The 18,790-nt window shown below is 41.8% G+C and overlaps 1 protein-coding gene across 2 annotated transcripts in view; it reads left to right on the top strand.

The window, feature by feature from the left end:
• The first annotated feature begins 9,598 nt into the window (after positions 1-9,598).
• LOC123991450 (procollagen-lysine,2-oxoglutarate 5-dioxygenase 2-like) overlaps positions 9,599-18,790 on the top strand; it is a 113,470-nt gene continuing 104,278 nt past the window's right edge. Inside the window, exon 1 of one of the 2 annotated variants that reach the window (XM_046293061.1) lies at positions 9,599-9,824. In XM_046293061.1, the coding sequence (XP_046149017.1) occupies positions 9,731-9,824 (94 nt within the window). In that variant the 5' untranslated portion in view covers positions 9,599-9,730. The remainder of the gene's footprint in view (positions 9,825-18,790) is intronic. The other variant, XM_046293060.1, reaches the window with a different exon arrangement.

The raw sequence follows: 18,790 nt of genomic DNA, 5'->3' as shown, positions 1-18,790 counted from the left end.
GAGTTAGGACCATGTAGTTGGATCAGAGTTAGGACCATGCAGAGTTATGACCATGTAGTTGGATCAGAGTTAGGACCATGTAGCTGGGATCAGAGTTAGGACCATGCAGAGTTAGGACCATGCAGAGTTAGGACCATGTAGTTGGATGAGAGTTAGGACCATGTAGTTTGGTTCAGAGTTATGTTCATGTAGTTGGATCAGAGTTAGGACCATGTAGTTGGGTTCGGAGTTAGGACCATGCAGAGTTAGGACCATGTAGTTGGATCAGAGTTAGGACCATGTAGTTGGATCAGAGTTAGGACCATGTAGCTGGATCAGAGTTAGGACCTTGTAGTTGGGTTCAGAATTAGGACCATGTAGCTGGGTTCAGAGTTAGGACCATGTAGTTCGATCAGAGTTTGGACCATGTAACTGGATCAGAGTTAGGACCATGTAGCTGGATCAGAGTTAGGACCATGTAGTTGGATCAGAGTTAGGACCATGCAGAGTTAGGACCATGTAGTTGGGATCAGAGTTAGGACTATGTAGTTGGATCAGAGTTAGGACCATGTAGCAGGGTTCAGAGTTAGGACCATGTAGTTGGTTCAGAGTTAGGACCATGTAGTTGGGTTCAGAGTTATGACCATGTAGCTGGGTTCAGAGTTAGGACCATGTAGTTGGATCAGAGTTAGGACCATGTAGTTGGGTACAGAGTTAGGATCATGTAGTTGGAATCAGAGTTTGGACCATGTAGTTGGATCAGAGTTAGGACCATGTAGTTGGATCAGAGTTAGGACCATGTAGTTGGATCAGAGTTAGGACCATGCAGAGTTAGGACCATGCAGAGTTATGACCATGTAGTTGGATGAGAGTTAGGACCATGGAGCTGGGTTCAGAGTTAGGATCATGTAGTTGGGTTCAGAGTTAGGACCATGTAGTTGGGTTCAGAGTTAGGACCACGCAGAGTTAGGACCATGTAGTTGGATGAGAGTTATGACCATGTAGCTGGGTTCAGAGTTAGGACAATGTAGTTGGATCAGAGTTACGACCATGTAGTTGGATCAGAGTTAGGACCATGTAGTTGGGTTCAGAGTTAGGACCATGTAGCTGGGTTCAGAGTTAGGACCATGTAGTGGGATCAGAGTTAGGACCATGTAGTTGGATCAGAGTTAGGACCATGTAGTTGGATCAGAGTTAGGACCATGTAGTTGGATCAGAGTTAGGACCATGTTGCTGGGTTCAGAGTTAGGACCATGTAGTTGGGATTTGCCTGCTACAAGTTATGTTATACTCTCAGACATGATTCAAACACCACCAGGAGAGACTTCATCAAGCAGTGAATGAACAACACCACCAGGAGAGACTTCATCAAGCAGTGAATGAACAACACCAACAGGAGAGACTTCATCAAGCAGTGAATGAACAACACCATGCCCAGGAGAGACTTCATCAAGCAGTGAATGAACAACACCACCAGGAGAGACTTCATCAAGCAGTGAATGAACAACACCACCAGGAGAGACTTCATCAAGCAGTGAATGAACAACACCACCAGGAGAGACTTCATCAAGCAGTGAATGAACAACACCATGCCCAGGAGAGACTTCATCAAGCAGTGAATGAACAACACCACCAGGAGAGACTTCATCAAGCAGTGAATGAACAACACCACCAGGAGAGACTTCATCAAGCAGTGAATGAACAACACCACCAGGAGAGACTTCATCAAGCAGTGAATGAACAACACCACCAGGAGAGACTTCATCAAGCAGTGAATGAACAACACCACCAGGAGAGACTTCATCAAGCAGTGAATGAACAACACCATGCCCAGGAGATACTTCATCAAGAAGTGAATGAACAACACCATGCCCAGGAGAGACTTCATCAAGCAGTGAATGAACAACACCACCAGGAGAGACTTCATCAAGCAGTGAATGAACAACATCACCAGGAGAGACTTCATCAAGCAGTGAATGAACAACACCATGCCCAGGAGAGACTTCATCAAGCAGTGAATGAACAACACCACCAGGAGAGACTTCATCAAGCAGTGAATGAACAACACCATGCCCAGGAGAGACTTCATCAAGCAGTGAATGAACAACACCATGCCCAGGAGAGACTTCATCAAGCAGTGAATGAACAACACCACCAGGAGAGACTTCATCAAGCAGTGAATGAACAACACCATGCCCAGGAGAGACTTCATCAAGCAGTGAATGAACAACACCACCAGGAGAGACTTCATCAAGCAGTGAATGAACAACACCACCAGGAGAGACTTCATCAAGCAGTGAATGAACAACACCATGCCCAGGAGAGACTTCATCAAGCAGTGAATGAACAACACCACCAGGAGAGACTTCATCATGAGCTCGGCATACGGGCTACATAAGAAACAATGCATCAAAGATTCCACGAAAGACTTTGAGCGAGTTAAATTGAGCTCAGCTCCCGGGGAGGAGACAGTGCCAGGTCGCCAGATGCACAAATAACAAAACCCAAGACACATGTCTCACATGAAAGTCGACATGTTTGTGGGAAGTGTGTCAAACAAGTGTGACTGGCGAAGATTGGTGTCGACTGTTGGGACAATTAAATCCAACTGATGTGTGAAAACATACCGTGAAAGTATTCAGATCCCTTAACTTTTAACACATTTTGTTACATTACAGTTTTCCTAAATCTACACACACTATCCCATAATAACAAAGTGAAAACAGTTTTTTTTTTTAAATGTTTGCTAATTTATTAAAAAGTTAGACATACCTTATTTTAGAATGTATTAAATAGTTTGCCCTTCATCAATTTACACACAATACCCTATAATGACATCACAATACCCCCATAATGACATCACAATACCTCCATAATGACATCACAATACCCTATAATGACAAACAAATGTCTGCTAATTTATTAAAAATTAAACAGTGAAATATCACATTTACATAAGTATTCAGACGCTTTACACAGTACTTTAAACAGTGAAACATCACATTAACATAAGTATTCAGACCCTTTACACAGTACTTTAAACAGTGAAATATCACATTTACATAAGTATTCAGACGCTTTACACAGTACTTTAAACAGTGAAACATCACATTAACATAAGTATTCAGACCCTTTACACAGTACTTTAAACAGTGAAATATTACATTTACATAAGTATTCAGACCCTTTAGACAGTACTTTAAACAGTGAAATATCACATTAACATAAGTATTCAGACCCTTTACACAGTACTTTAAACAGTGAAATATCACATTTACATAAGTATTCAGATCCTTTACACAGTACTTTAAACAGTGAAATATCACATTAACATAAGTATTCAGACCCTTTACACAGTACTTTAAACAGTGAAATATCACATTAACATAAGTATTCAGACCCTTTACACAGTACTTTAAACAGTGAAATATCACATTTACATAAGTATTCAGATCCTTTACACAGTACTTTAAACAGTGAAATATCACATTTACATAAGTATTCAGACCCTTTACACAGTACTTTAAAGAGTGAAGTATCACATTTACATACATATTCAGACCCTTTACACAGTACTTTAAACAGTGAAATATCACATTTACATAAGTATTCAGACCCTTTACACAGTACTTTAAACAGTGAAGTATCACATTTATATACGTATCCAGACCCTTTACACAGTACTTTAAACAGTGACATATCACATTTACATAAGTATTAAGACCCTTTACACAGTACTTTAAACAGTGAAATATCACATTTACATAAGTATTCAGACGCTTTACACAGTACTTTAAACAGTGAAATATCACATTTACATAAGTATTCAGACGCTTTACACAGTACTTTAAACAGTGAAACATCACATTAACATAAGTATTCAGACCCTTTACACAGTACTTTAAACAGTGAAATATCACATTTACATAAGTATTCAGACCCTTTACACAGTACTTTAAACAGTGAAATATCACATTTACATAAGTATTCAGACCCTTTACACAGTACTTTAAACAGTGAAATATCACATTTACATAAGTATTCAGACCCTTTACACAGTTCTTTAAACAGTGAAATATCACATTTACATAAGTATTCAGACCCTTTACACAGTTCTTTAAACAGTGAAATATCACATTTACATAAGTATTCAGACCCTTTACACAGTACTTTAAACAGTGAAATATCACATTTACATAAGTATTCAGACGCTTTACACAGTACTTTAAACAGTGAAATATCACATTTACATAAGTATTCAGACGCTTTACACAGTACTTTAAACAGTGAAACATCACATTAACATAAGTATTCAGACCCTTTACACAGTACTTTAAACAGTGAAATATCACATTTACATAAGTATTCAGACCCTTTACACAGTACTTTAAACAGTGAAATATCACATTTACATAAGTATTCAGACCCTTTACACAGTTCTTTAAACAGTGAAATATCACATTTACATAAGTATTCAGACCCTTTACACAGTACTTTAAACTGTGAAATATCACATTTACATAAGTATTCAGACCCTTTACACAGTACTTTAAACAGTGAAATATCACATTTACATAAGTATTCAGACCCTTTACACAGTACTTTAAACAGTGAAATATCACATTTACATAAGTATTCAGACCCTTTACACAGTACTTTAAACAGTGAAATATCACATTTACATAAGTATTCAGACCCTTTACACAGTACTTTAAACAGTGAAATATCACATTTACATAAGTATTCAGACCCTTTACACAGTACTTTAGTGAAGCACCTTTGGCAGCGATTACAGCCTTGAGTGTTATTGGGTATGATGATACAACCTCCGCACACCTCTATTGGGGGAGTTTCTCCCATTCTTCTCTGCAGATCCTCTCAAGATCTGTCAGGTTGGATGGGGAGCGTTGCTGCACAGCTACTTTCAGGTCTCTCCTGAGATGTTCGATCGGGTTCATGTCCGGGCTCTGGCTGGGCCACTCAAGGGCATTCAGAGACTTGACCCGAAGCCACTCCTGTGTTGTCTTCACTGTGTGCTTAGGGCCGTTGTCCTGTTGGAAGGTGAACCTCCACCCCAGTCTGAGGTCCTGAGTGCTCTGGAGCAGATTTTCATCAAGGATCTCTCTGTACTTTGCTCTGTTCATCTTTCCCTTGATCCTGACTAGTCTCCCAGTCCCTGCTGCTGAAAAACATCCCCACAGCATGATGCTGCCACCACCATGCTTCACCGTAGGGATGGTGCAAGGTTTCCGCCAGACATGACGTTTGGCATTCAGGACAAAGAGTTCAATCTTGCTTTCATCAGACCAGAGAATCTTGTTGGAGTCCTTTAGGTCTCTTTTGGCAAACTCCAAGTGGGCTGTCATGTGCCTTCCTAAGGAGTGGCTACCGTCTGATCACTCTACCATAAAGGCCATTATAAACCATTACAGGACTAGCCTGATTCATTATAAACCATTACAGGACTAGCCTGATTCATTATAAACCATTACAAGACTAGCCTGATTCCATAGAAACCATTACAGGACTAGCCTGATTCCATAGAAACCATTACAGGACTAGCCTGATTCTTTATAAACCATTACAGGACTAGCCTGATTCATTATAAACCATTACAGGAATAGCCTGATTCCATAGAAATCATTACAGGACTAGCCTGATTCATTATAAACCATTACAGGACTAGCCTGATTCATTATAAACCATTACAGGACTAGCCTGATTCCATAGAAACCATTACAGGACTCGTCTGATTCCAGTTCCTTATAAACCATTACAGGACTAGCCTGATTCCATAGAAACCATTACAGGACTCGCCTGATTCCAGTTCCTTATAAACCATTACAGGACTAGCCTGATTCCATAGAAACCATTACAGGACTCGCCTGATTCCAGTTCCTTATAAACCATTACAGGACTAGCCTGATTCCATAGAAACCATTACAGGACTAGCCTGATTCCAGTTCCTTATAAACCATTACAGGACTAGCCTGATTCCATAGAAACCATTACAGGACTAGCCTGATTCCATAGAAACCATTACAGGACTAGCCTGATTCCATAGAAACCATTACAGGACTAGCCTGATTCCATAGAAACCATTACAGGACTAGCCTGATTCCATAGAAACCATTACAGGACTAGCCTGATTCATTATAAACCATTACAGGACTAGCCTGATTCATTATAAACCATTACAGGACTAGCCTGATTCCATAGAAACCATTACAGGACTAGCCTGATTCCATAGAAACCATTACAGGACTAGCCTGATTCCATAGAAACCATTACAGGACTAGCCTGATTCCAGTTCCTTATAAACCATTACAGGACTAGCCTGATTCCATAGAAACCATTACAGGACTAGCCTGATTCCATAGAAACCATTACAGGACTAGCCTGATTCCATAGAAACCATTACAGGACTAGCCTGATTCCATAGAAACCATTACAGGACTAGCCTGATTCCATAGAAACCATTACAGGACTAGCCTGATTCATTATAAACCATTACAGGACTAGCCTGATTCATTATAAACCATTACAGGACTAGCCTGATTCCATAGAAACCATTACAGGACTAGCCTGATTCCATAGAAACCATTACAGGACTAGCCTGATTCATTATAAACCATTACAGGACTAGCCTGATTCATTATAAACCATTACAGGACTAGCCTGATTCCATAGAAACCATTACAGGACTAGCCTGATTCATTATAAACCATTACAGGACTAGCCTGATTCCATAGAAACCATTACAGGACTAGCCTGATTCCAGTTCCTTATAAACCATTACAGGACTAGCCTGATTCCATAGAAACCATTACAGGACTAGCCTGATTCCATAGAAACCATTACAGGACTAGCCTGATTCCATAGAAACCATTACAGGACTAGCCTGATTCCATAGAAACCATTACAGGACTAGCCTGATTCCATAGAAACCATTACAGGACTAGCCTGATTCATTATAAACCATTACAGGACTAGCCTGATTCATTATAAACCATTACAGGACTAGCCTGATTCCATAGAAACCATTACAGGACTAGCCTGATTCCATAGAAACCATTACAGGACTAGCCTGATTCATTATAAACCATTACAGGACTAGCCTGATTCATTATAAACCATTACAGGACTAGCCTGATTCCATAGAAACCATTACAGGACTAGCCTGATTCATTATAAACCATTACAGGACTAGCCTGATTCCATAGAAACCATTACAGGACTAGCCTGATTCCAGTTCCTTATAAACCATTACAGGACTAGCCTGATTCCATAGAAACCATTACAGGACTAGCCTGATTCCATAGAAACCATTACAGGACTAGCCTGATTCCATAGAAACCATTACAGGACTAGCCTGATTCATTATAAACCATTACAGGACTAGCCTGATTCATTATAAACCATTACAGGACTAGCCTGATTCATTATAAACCATTACAGGACTAGCCTGATTCCATAGAAACCATTACAGGACTAGCCTGATTCATTATAAACCATTACAGGACTAGCCTGATTCCATAGAAACCATTACAGGACTAGCCTGATTCATTATAAACCATTACAGGACTAGCCTGATTCATTATAAACCATTACAGGACTAGCCTGATTCCATAGAAACCATTACAGGACTAGCCTGATTCCATAGAAACCATTACAGGACTAGCCTGATTCATTATAAACCATTACAGGACTAGCCTGATTCCATAGAAACCATTACAGGACTAGCCTGATTCCATAGAAACCATTACAGGACTAGCCTGATTCATTATAAACCATTACAGGACTAGCCTGATTCAATATAAACCATAATGACCCTAGCCTAATTCAATCACGTCAATCAATGCCTAACTATCAAATTAAACTAGCTAATTCAATCGTGGAATTGCGTAATGTAATTTATTTCCTCTCTTTTAAAAAAAAATAATCCTTGTTCCATACAATAGTTTTATCATTTTATCATCTTATATCAGTTTCTTAAAGTTTAACCTCATCCTGATCTAGCCAAACTTTTGGGGTCCTGAGTGGTGCAGCAGTCTAAGGCACTGCATTTCAGTAGAGGCGTCACTACAGACCCTGGTTCGATTCCAGGCTGTATCACAACCGGCTGTGATTGGGAAGGCGGCGTACAATTTGCCCATCGACGTCCGGGTTAGAGTTTAGCCGGGGTAGGCCGTCATTGTCAACAATAATTTGTTCTTATCTCACTTGCCTAGTTAAATAAAGGTTAAATAAAATAAAATGAACTGTGTGTGGATCCCACCAGTTTGATTGAATTTTTTAAAAGTGTTTCTCACAGTTGCCATTGAAATACTATTTCCTTTTTCCAGCTTTCTGAGTCAGAAGAACTGAGGAGAGAATGAATGTTAACCACACAGGCCTCATGTACTTCAACCACTATGGGGAGGGTGGAAGGGGACAGGGAGGCGGGGTGGGCTCGGCTACTTACTGTAAGGCGGTAGGGGGTTTGTCAAACACAGCTGTTCAATCACACTTTCACACCAAGCTTCTCTCATCGCATAATTAAATTACATTTGAAGGGGCTTTATTTGCATGGGTAACATGTGTTAACATTGTCAAAACAAAAGTTTTAAAATAATAAAGACATCTCAAATGTTATGTATATATTCAGTGTTGTAACGATGTACAAATAGTTCAAGTACAAAAGGGGAAAATAAATAAACATGAATATGGGTTGTATTTACAATGGTGTTTGTTCTTCACTGGTTGCCCTTTTCTGGTGGCAACAGGTCACAAATGTTACTGCTGTGATGACACACTGTGGAATTTCATCCAGTAGATATGGGACTTTATCAAAATTGGGTTTGTTTTCAAATTCTTTGTGGACCTGTGTAATCTGAGAGAAATATGTGTCTCTAATCTCTCTCTCAATCTCTCTCTCTCAATTCAAGGGGCTTTATTGGTATGGGAAACATATGTTAACATTATCAAAGCAAGTGAGGTAGATAATATACAAAAGTGAAACAAACAATAAAAATGAACAGTGAACATTACACTCACAGAAGTTGAAAAAGTATTCTCCCCCTCTCTCTCTCTCTCTCTCTCTCTCTCTCTCTCTCTCTCTCTCTCTCTCTCTCTCTCTCTCTCTCTCTCTCTCTCTCACTCTCTCTAACTTTCTCTCTCAATTCAATCCAATTCAAGGGGCTTTATTGGCATGGGAAACATGTGTTAACATTGCCAAAGCAAGTGAGGTAGATAATATACAAAAGTGAAATAAACAATAGAAATGAACAGTAAACATTACACATACAGAAGTTTCAAAACAATAAAGACATCTCTCTCTCGAACTGTCTGTTAGGCCAACATGCACCCCTACTGGAAGAAGTAGCCATATGGCTACAGTTGTTAAAGAACCACACCTTTAGCGGTCTGTTCTCTCTCTCCAAATAACAGTATTTATTCTAGCAGTCCCTGGGGGCTTAACCAACTGTTGCCTCACTCTCACCCAGCTCTCTCTCTCTCTCTCTCTCTCTCTCTCTCTCTCTCTCTCTCTCTCTCTCTCTCTCTCTCTCTCTCTCTCTCTCTCAAAGTTTGGTTGAAGGATTTAAAAAAATGTAATTCTATTATCGCGAGAGGAAAGCCAGTAAATCGTCGACCCCAAGGTGGGCGTCCTGACCACTAGCGCACAGCAGACGAGCGGAGGAGAAGCAACGGATCGGTCAGTCCCCTAACCCCCGCTCTGCAACAAGGGACTGCCTGAAAACCCACCGACGACATGGAGTATCTGACGTTTGTTGTTTTATTATGGTTTTCCTGGGTACAGTTTATTTCCAACTCAACAGAGAGCAGTCAACAGCCATTTCCAACAGGTAAGCGGTTTAAGCTATTATTAACTCCTATCGCCAAAACATTGTTTTACATACCACTGAATTGAAGACGTTTTGTCTCGTTTTTGACACTTTCTCTACTTATTAATAGTTTATCTCTTAATAAATGTGCTTATTTTCTAAAATATTACTTTATTATCTTGCTATTGTGAGCGATGTCTCTATCCACCGATCTGTGATCAATGTTAAAGAGATGTTGTATTCAGCAAATACATCATGTTACGTGAGGAAGCGCAGGTTCACCGTAACTGCGCTCGGTGTTGGAAAATGACATATCTGTTGTGTTTGCGAAGTGGAACATGGTGATGTCAAAATTACACGGTAGCGTTCTGGGACTTTCTCTCAAAGGGAGAATAAACGTCTGCGTCTGCAATTTGTCACATTTTCAGCCTTAAATGAATGTTCTGGTTTAATTTATAGTGGAGCGCAACTTTTATCTCCCTATAGGAAATGTTTTCGAATCGAAATCCAAAATAACAATTGTAATCTAATATTAAGATGTAGAAAGTTACACTTTACCAGTCGCCTGTAGAAGTATTCTGTAATTACCAACACACATACCTGTATTGGTTTCAGTGTGTTTTCTATCTTGAATTAATCTGTACTCACAGGTTTACTATAATGCTGAGCTGCAAACTGACTGAGAAGGCCACCTTGTTGGAATTAGTACTAATTCTACCGAATCGTCTCTGTATGTGAGCACACCTTCTGCCTAGAGGTCTGGACCCTTATGGCACAGGCGAGAGTGTATTTTCCATTTGCCCTACCACCGCGGTAATTACTGGTTCAATCCCTACTCCAGCTGCCCCAACCCTAATCTCGTCCACCAGTCGGGTAGCAATTGAGGCTGAGGACAAGGACGCCATCCACCCATCGCTCCATCCTAAGCGTTTGATCATATAGTGGCCTCACAATAAGTGGCCTCACAATAAACCAGTTAACACCCCATAATAAAGCAATTGTTCAGAGAGGGAGTGCTAAATCACTTTCTTAGCACGGTTGTGCTGCGGTACGGAGGCGGCTGAGCTGCGGTGCGGAGGCGGCTGAGCCGCGGTACGAGACGGAGTAGAGTACCGTAGATCAGCACAGCCGTGCTAAAATAAAAAGTTATTTTACAAAACCTTGAGTGTTCAATTGCTTTTCTACAACGGGTTACCAATTAAATAAAAAACATTATTTTGATCAATGTATGAATAGGATACTATTTCATCCCTCGAATAAAATATAAGCCAAGTCCCGACACATCTATGTGTCTACATCTACATATCTAGCCAAGCCGGCTGGCCGTTCCTTCTATCGGTCAGGTTGCCAGAAACATGACCCTGTCGTGAAGTATTTTTTTGTTCTAAATGTTCCATCTCTCGCTAGCCGACTATGACTAACACGGTCACGTCAAACCGTGCAGCTAGAATGACAGCCAAGTAGCTTCATTTCATTCAGTTTGACCTGTTTTTCTGTTGTTATTGCTTTGTTTATATCCATAAAAATAAAATAATAATAATAATTTCGACTGAGTGAGCAAAGATGTCCGTCTCGTCCTGCCACGTCTAATTCTCATTAGGACAGTGAAGAAAGGGGAAATCATGTCTAGACACTTTTTACAGTGGAGATCAAGTGAATTTCGTTGACCCGTTGGTCCTGATGAGCATCAAAAGATGTCTATTTTTTTTGGGGTGGGGGGCTTCATAGGTTTACCGGTGCTAAACAGGTTTATGTTTTATTATGGCTTAGACTGACGAACATGGACCCAAGTCAAGTTCAACCTGCTACTACATACAGAAGTTAGCCCCTCACAGCTCAGCTGTTCAGAGTGGGAACTGGAGTATATTTCAGCATAGTAGACTAAAGGAAACCTCTTCAGAAGAGTTATAACTTTAATGTACTTGTCTGAAAAACTCCTTTTGTGAGTAAACATGCACGTGTCACTAAATTGCTCTGTCAATTACTCAGTAATAATTTCAGTAAAACACAACTTCTTAGGAACACAGGGCTACTTGTTAAAGCCTCTCAGCCCAGAAGCCAACTGCTTAGGAACACAGGGCTACTTGATAAAGCCTCTCAGCCCAGAAGCCAACTGCTTAGGAACACAGGGCTGCTTGTTAAAGCCTCTCAGCCCAGAAGCCAACTGCTTAGGAACACAGGGCTACTTGTTAAAGCCTCTCAGCCCAGAAGCCAACTGCTTAGGAACACAGGGCTGCTTGTTAAAGCCTCTCAGCCCAGAAGCCAACTGCTTAGGAACACAGGGCTGCTTGTTAAAGCCTCTCAGCCCAGAAGCCAACTGCTTAGGAACACAGGGCTGCTTGTTAAAGCCTCTCAGCTCAGAAGCCAACTGCTTAGTAACACAGGGCTACTTGTTAAAGCCTCTCAGCCCAGAAGCCAACTGCTTAGGAACACAGGGCTACTTGTTAAAGCCTCTCAGCCCAGAAGCCAACTGCTTAGTAACACAGGGCTACTTGTTAAAGCCTCTCAGCCCAGAAGCCAACTGCTTAGGAACACAGGGCTGCTTGTTAAAGCCTCTCAGCCCAGAAGCCAACTGCTTAGGAACACAGGGCTGCTTGTTAAAGCCTCTCAGCCCAGAAGCCAACTGCTTAGGAACAGGGCTGCTTGTTAAAGCCTCTCAGCCCAGAAGCCAACTGCTTAGGAACACAGGGCTACTTGTTAAAGCCTCTCAGGCCAGAAGCCAACTGCTTAGGAACACAGGGCTACTTGTTAAAGCCTCTCAGCCCAGAAGCCAACTGCTTAGGAACACAGGGCTACTTGTTAAAGCCTCTCAGCCCAGAAGCCAACTGCTTAGGAACACAGGGCTGCTTGTTAAAGCCTCTCAGCCCAGAAGCCAACTGCTTAGGAACACAGGGCTACTTGTTAAAGCCTCTCAGCCCAGAAGCCAACTGCTTAGGAACACAGGGCTACTTGTTAAAGCCTCTCAGCCCAGAAGCCAACTGCTTAGGAACACAGGGCTACTTGTTAAAGCCTCTCAGCCCAGAAGCCTAGCATACGTCTTGTGAGACTCTGCATCATGACGTAAACTACTGCTACTTAACAGTATAGTGGTGTTGTGATGTCTAGGGAAACTACAGCCCCCAGAAGCCCTTTCTCTCTCTCACACACACAGTAAGCCATTTATGTCGTAGCCCCTCCCCCTCTGATTATAGTTTAGAGGGTGGGTGCGCGGGCGGGGGCTAATTAGACCCTCCGATAGCCACTTTCTCAAACCAGCTACACTGCAGAACAAAACATCTCTCTGAAAAAGTCTTTCAGTTGGCATATTTTATTACATTGGACGTGATGCAACCAGTGTCTTTGATAGTAGCCCAGGGCTTTGGCTCAAAATAACAATGTAAGCTTATCAGTGCCATTTCTATAGTCTTCCACCTCTTTCAAAGGAATGGCTTGAATCTGTCTGTAAACGCTGTGTGTTACAAGATAACCATCTAACTGTTCACACTGAACTGGGCCAGGGAGACACTCTGAACCATCTAACTGTTCACACTGAACTGGGCCAGGGAGACACTCTGAACCATCTAACTGTTCACACTGAACTGGGCCAGGGAGACACTCTGAACCATCTAACTGTTCACACTGAACTGGGCCAGGGAGACACTCTGAACCATCTAACTGTTCACACTGAACTGGGCCAGGGAGACACTCTGAACCATCTAACTGTTCCCACTGAACTGGGCCAGGGAGACACTCTGAACCATCTAACTGTTCACACTGAACTGGGCCAGGGAGACACTCTGAACCATCTAACTGTTCACACTGAACTGGGCCAGGGAGACACTCTGAACCATTTAACTGTTCACACTGAACTGGGCCAGGGAGACACTCTAAACCATCTAACTGTTCACACTGAACTGGGCCAGGGAGACACTCTGAACCATTGAACGTGTGGCTCACAATCTCCACATCAAACAGCCTCTGTCACTATTTAAAGATGTCTTTACGATGGAATTAAAAGGCTTTATGAGCCTCTATCAACACTTGGCTGCAAACGATGAATAAGCTGACTGGCCTTTATTTTAACTTAACCTTTCAACAAAGCTGAATGTGTTCATCTGAGATTTTCACTTTCATTGACAAAGAAAGATCGTTTTTAGTTTTATACTATGAAGGAAGTCCATCTGTCATCTATGTACTCTCTGTCCTCTATATACTCTCTGTCCTCTATATACTCTCTGTCCTCTATATACTCTCTGTCCTCTATGTACTCTCTGTCCTCTATGTACTCTCTGTCCTCTATGTACTCTCTGTCCTCTATGTACTCTCTGTCCTCTATATACTCTCTGTCCTCTATATACTCTCTGTCCTCTATGTACTCTCTGTCCTCTATGTACTCTCTGTCCTCTATGTACTCTCTGTCCTCTATATACTCTCTGTCCTCTATATATTCTCTGTCCTCTATATACTCTCTGTCCTCTATATACTTCTCTGTCCTCTATATACTCTCTGTCCTCTATATATTCTCTGTCCTCTATATACTCTCTGTCCTCTATATACTCTCTGTCCTCTATATATTCTCTGTCCTCTATATACTCTCTGTCCTCTATATATTCTCTGTCCTCTATATATTCTCTGTCCTCTATATACTCTCTGTCCTCTATGTACTCTCTGTCCTCTATATACTCTCTGTCCTCTATGTACTCTCTGTCCTCTATATACTCTCTGTCCTCTATATATTCTCTGTCCTCTATATACTCTCTGTCCTGTTTGACACTTTGTGATTTAGAGTACAGAATGAACCGGCGTCTGGTGTGTGTGGACATGTTTAACCTTTTGATTTAGTGGTGTAGTGGACTAAATCAGGGTCACACAGTGTGTTTCTTGGTAGTCTTAAAAACATCTAATTTGAAACAAATGTATACACCTCACACACATGGTTATGGACATGAATGGAGAAGACACATGTACCGTGTCAGATAGAGAGTTGGCATTTATTGCATTTTGAGTTTTCATCCCAATATTACACTTTAATACATAACAAAACAGATTTTTTTTTTATAATAGGGAGAGAGAGAGAGAGATGTGTTTGGGCACCTTGTGTTGAAATTCAACCACAGATTGAGTTTTCTTTTCTCGTAGATGTTCTCAGTAACGTGGACTGCTAGACTGTAAAGCTTCAGTGTTTTAAATCTGGGAAAAGCAGAAACCTGACCATAATAGGTTGAAATGGAGCTGCTTAACTTTAATTGCTGCGAGTTCTGGGTGTTTACATTAATGATTGGACCAGACTGTAGCAACCACTAGCTTCTAGAAACTTCTCTGTGAAACTCCTTCCCATTGGTCGAGATGACGACACAAAGTGGGTCTTTCATCACTAAAGTGTTTTTATGGCAGAGTTTGTTTGTAATCCAGTTTTTAACATTCCACTGCATAGCTGGAAGGTGTCTTCAGTGTAGATCTCTGTGGGTCGTCGGGTTAGCAGCTGTCTGTTTCTGAGCTTCTGGCTTTCCTCAACCGTCACACAGGAAAGCTGAGAGGCAGACTTACTCTGTACCATGTCTGTGTCCTAACTGGTACACTATCCCCCATGGGCCCTGGACAACAGTAGTGCACTACGCAGGGTGTCAGTTAGGACGAGACCTCGGTGAGATCATGAGGACCTTCTATGAAAATTTTCACACGGAGAAAAAGGAAACTCCACCTTAGATGGGAGATACCCATACATTCCATGGTACATACAGCTACTCATACATTATATGTACATATGTACATAAAGCCACCCATACATTATATGGTACATAAAGCCACCCATACATTATATGGTACATACAGCTACTCATACATTATATGGTACATAAAGCTACTCATACATTATATGGTACATAAAGCTACCCATACATTCTATGGTATATAAAGACTGGGCTGTAATACCAGATACCCATACATTCCATGGTACATAAAGCTACCCATACATTCCATGGTACATAACACTACTCATACATTATATGGTACATAAAGATACCCATACATTCCATGGTACATACAGATACCCATACATTAGATGGTACATAAAGCTACCCATACATTATATGGTACATAAAGCTACCCATACATTATATGGTACATAAAGCTACCCATACATTCCATGGTACATAAAGCTACCCATACATTCCATGGTACATAACACCACCCATACATTATATGGTACATAAATATACCCATACATTATATGGTACATAAAGCTACCCATACATTCCATGGTACATAAAGACTGGGATGTAATACCAGATACCCATACATTATATGGTATATAAAGCTACTCATAAATTATATGGTACATAAAGCTACCCATACATTCCATGGTACATAAAGCTACCCATACTTTCTATGGTATATAAAGACTGGGCTGTAATACCAGCCACCCATACATTCTATGGTACATAAAGACTGGGCTGTAATACCAGCCACCCATACATTCTATGGTGTATAAAGACTGGGCTGTAATACCAGCCACCCATACATTCTATGGTGTATAAAGACTGGGCTGTAATACCAGCCACCCATACATTCTATGGTACATAAAGACTGGGCTGTAATACCAGCCACCCATACATTCTATGGTACATAAAGACTGGGCTGTAATACCAGCCACCCATACATTCTATGGTACATAAAGACTGGGCTGTAATACCAGCCACCCATACATTCTATGGTGTATAAAGACTGGGCTGTAATAATAAACTTAGCTAGCAGGCCAAGCCTGCAATTGGTCTTCTTGGAACATTGGCACATATCACCACAACCAAGCATCCTTGTCTGTAAACAGATGTGTGACCTATTTTTCCACTTTCTCCTATTCCTTCTTCTTCCTCTTCCTCATCCTCTTCCTCAACTTCTCTTCTTCCTCTTTCTCTTCCTTCTCCTCCTCCTCTTCCTCCTCCTCCTCCTCTTCCTCCTCGTCCATTTCCTTCTCCACTTCCTCTTCGTCTTCCTTCTCCCTTTCTCCTGTTCATAGTTTCTAGTCCCTTAGTGACTCTCCTCTCATTTCCCTGTCCTTCTCCTCTCCTCCTCTCATTTCCCTGTCCTTCTCCTCTCCTCCTCTCATTCCCCTGTCCTTCTCCTCTCCTCCTCTCATTTCCCTGTCCTTCTCCTCTCCTCCTCTCATTCCCCTGTCTTTCTCCTCTCCTCCTCTCATTCCCCTGTCCTTCTCCTCTCCTCCTCTCATTCCCCTGTCCTTCTCTCCTCCTCTCATTCCCCTGTCCTTCTTCTCCTATTTCTTCTTTCCTCTTCTCATTCCCCTGTCCTTCTCCTCTCCTCCTCTCATTCCCTTGTCCGTCTCCTCTCCTCCTCTCATTCCCCTGTCCTTCTCCTCTCCTCATCTCATTCCCCTGTCCTTGTCCTCTCCTCCTCTCATTCCCCTGTCATTCTCCTCTCCTCCTCTCATTCCTTTGTCCTCCTCTCATTCCCCTGTCCTTCTCTCCTCCTCTCATTCCCCTGTCCTTCTTCTCCTATTTCTTCTTTCCTCTTCTCATTCCCCTGTCCTTCTCCTCTCCTCCTCTCATTCCCCTGTCCTTCTCCTCTCCTCATCTCATTCCCCTGTCCTTCTCCTCTCCTCCTCTCATTCCCCTGTCATTCTCCTCTCCTCCTCTCATTCCTTTGTCCTCCTCTCATTCCCCTGTTCTTCTCCTCCTATTTCTCCTCTCCTACTCTCATCCCCTTGTCTTTCTCCTCTCCTCCTCTCATTCCCCTGTCCTTCTCCTCTCCTCATCTCATTCCCCTGTCCTTCTCCTCTCCTCCTCTCATTCCCCTGTCATTCTCCTCTCCTCCTCTCATTCCTTTGTCCTCCTCTCATTCCCCTGTCCTTCTCCTCACCTATTTCTCCTCTCCTGTTCATAGTTCTAGTCCCCTATTCTCTGAGATGATTGGGTTGAAATGTCCCCTCCTCTTCCTCTCATTCTCCTCTCCTGTTCATTATTTTGAGTCCCTTAGTTCCCCTGACACGTTGCTGGCACTAAGACCTCCCTCAAAGAGCTGTGTAATAGGCAAAGAAGAAAACGCTCATCCAGAGACAGCGCTCCTAGTGACATGTGATTTTAATACAGGAAAACTGAAATCTGTTTTTACCTAATTTCTACCAGCACGTCACCTGTGCAACTAGAAGGGGAAAAAACTGTAGACCACCTTTACTCCACAGAAAGACACAAAGCTCTCCCTCATCCTCCATTTTGGCTAATCTGACCTTAACCCTATCCTCCTAATTCCTGGAAGTACCCGTGACAACCTCAATTCAGAAATGGTCCAATATGTTCCGGGATTCATCCGATGGCATTGAGGAGTTTACCACATCAGTGAAAAGCTTCATGTGATAAGTGCATCGACAACGTCGTCCCCCAGTGAAATGGGGGATGTCATTGGGTCGGATCTGATGTCATTGGGTCGGATCTGATGTCATTGGGTCGGATCTGATGTCATTGGGTCGGATCTGATGTCATTGGGTCGGATCTGATGTCATTGGGTTAGATCTGATGTCATTGGGTCGGATCTGATGTCATTGGGTCGGATCTGATGTCATTGGGTCGGATCTGATGTCATTGGGTCGGATCTGATGTCATTGGGTCGGATCTGATGTCATTGGCTTGTCCAGACTGTCTATCTTTCCTGTTGCGTAACTAAATACCGGTTAAATCAAATAAATCAAATAAATATATGTACATAGCTACCTCAATTACGTCTGACCCTTATCGCTGCACATTGACTCAGTTCTGGGTTCCCTGTATATAGCACTGTTACGTTTACAATTACGTCTGACCCTTATCGCTGCACATTGACTCAGTTCTGGGTTCCCTGTATATAGCACTGTTACGTTTACAATTACGTCTGACCCTTATCGCTGCACATTGACTCAGTTCTGGGTTCCCTGTATATAGCACTGTTATGTTTACAATTACGTCTGACCCTTATCGCTGCACATTGACTCAGTTCTGGGTTCCCTGTATATAGCACTGTTA

Source organism: Oncorhynchus gorbuscha, linkage group LG12, assembly GCF_021184085.1.
Source record: "Oncorhynchus gorbuscha isolate QuinsamMale2020 ecotype Even-year linkage group LG12, OgorEven_v1.0, whole genome shotgun sequence".
Classification (NCBI taxonomy): domain Eukaryota; kingdom Metazoa; phylum Chordata; class Actinopteri; order Salmoniformes; family Salmonidae; genus Oncorhynchus; species Oncorhynchus gorbuscha.
Note: the sequence above shows the minus strand (reverse complement) of the source record. Positions and strands in the feature narration are given on the sequence as shown.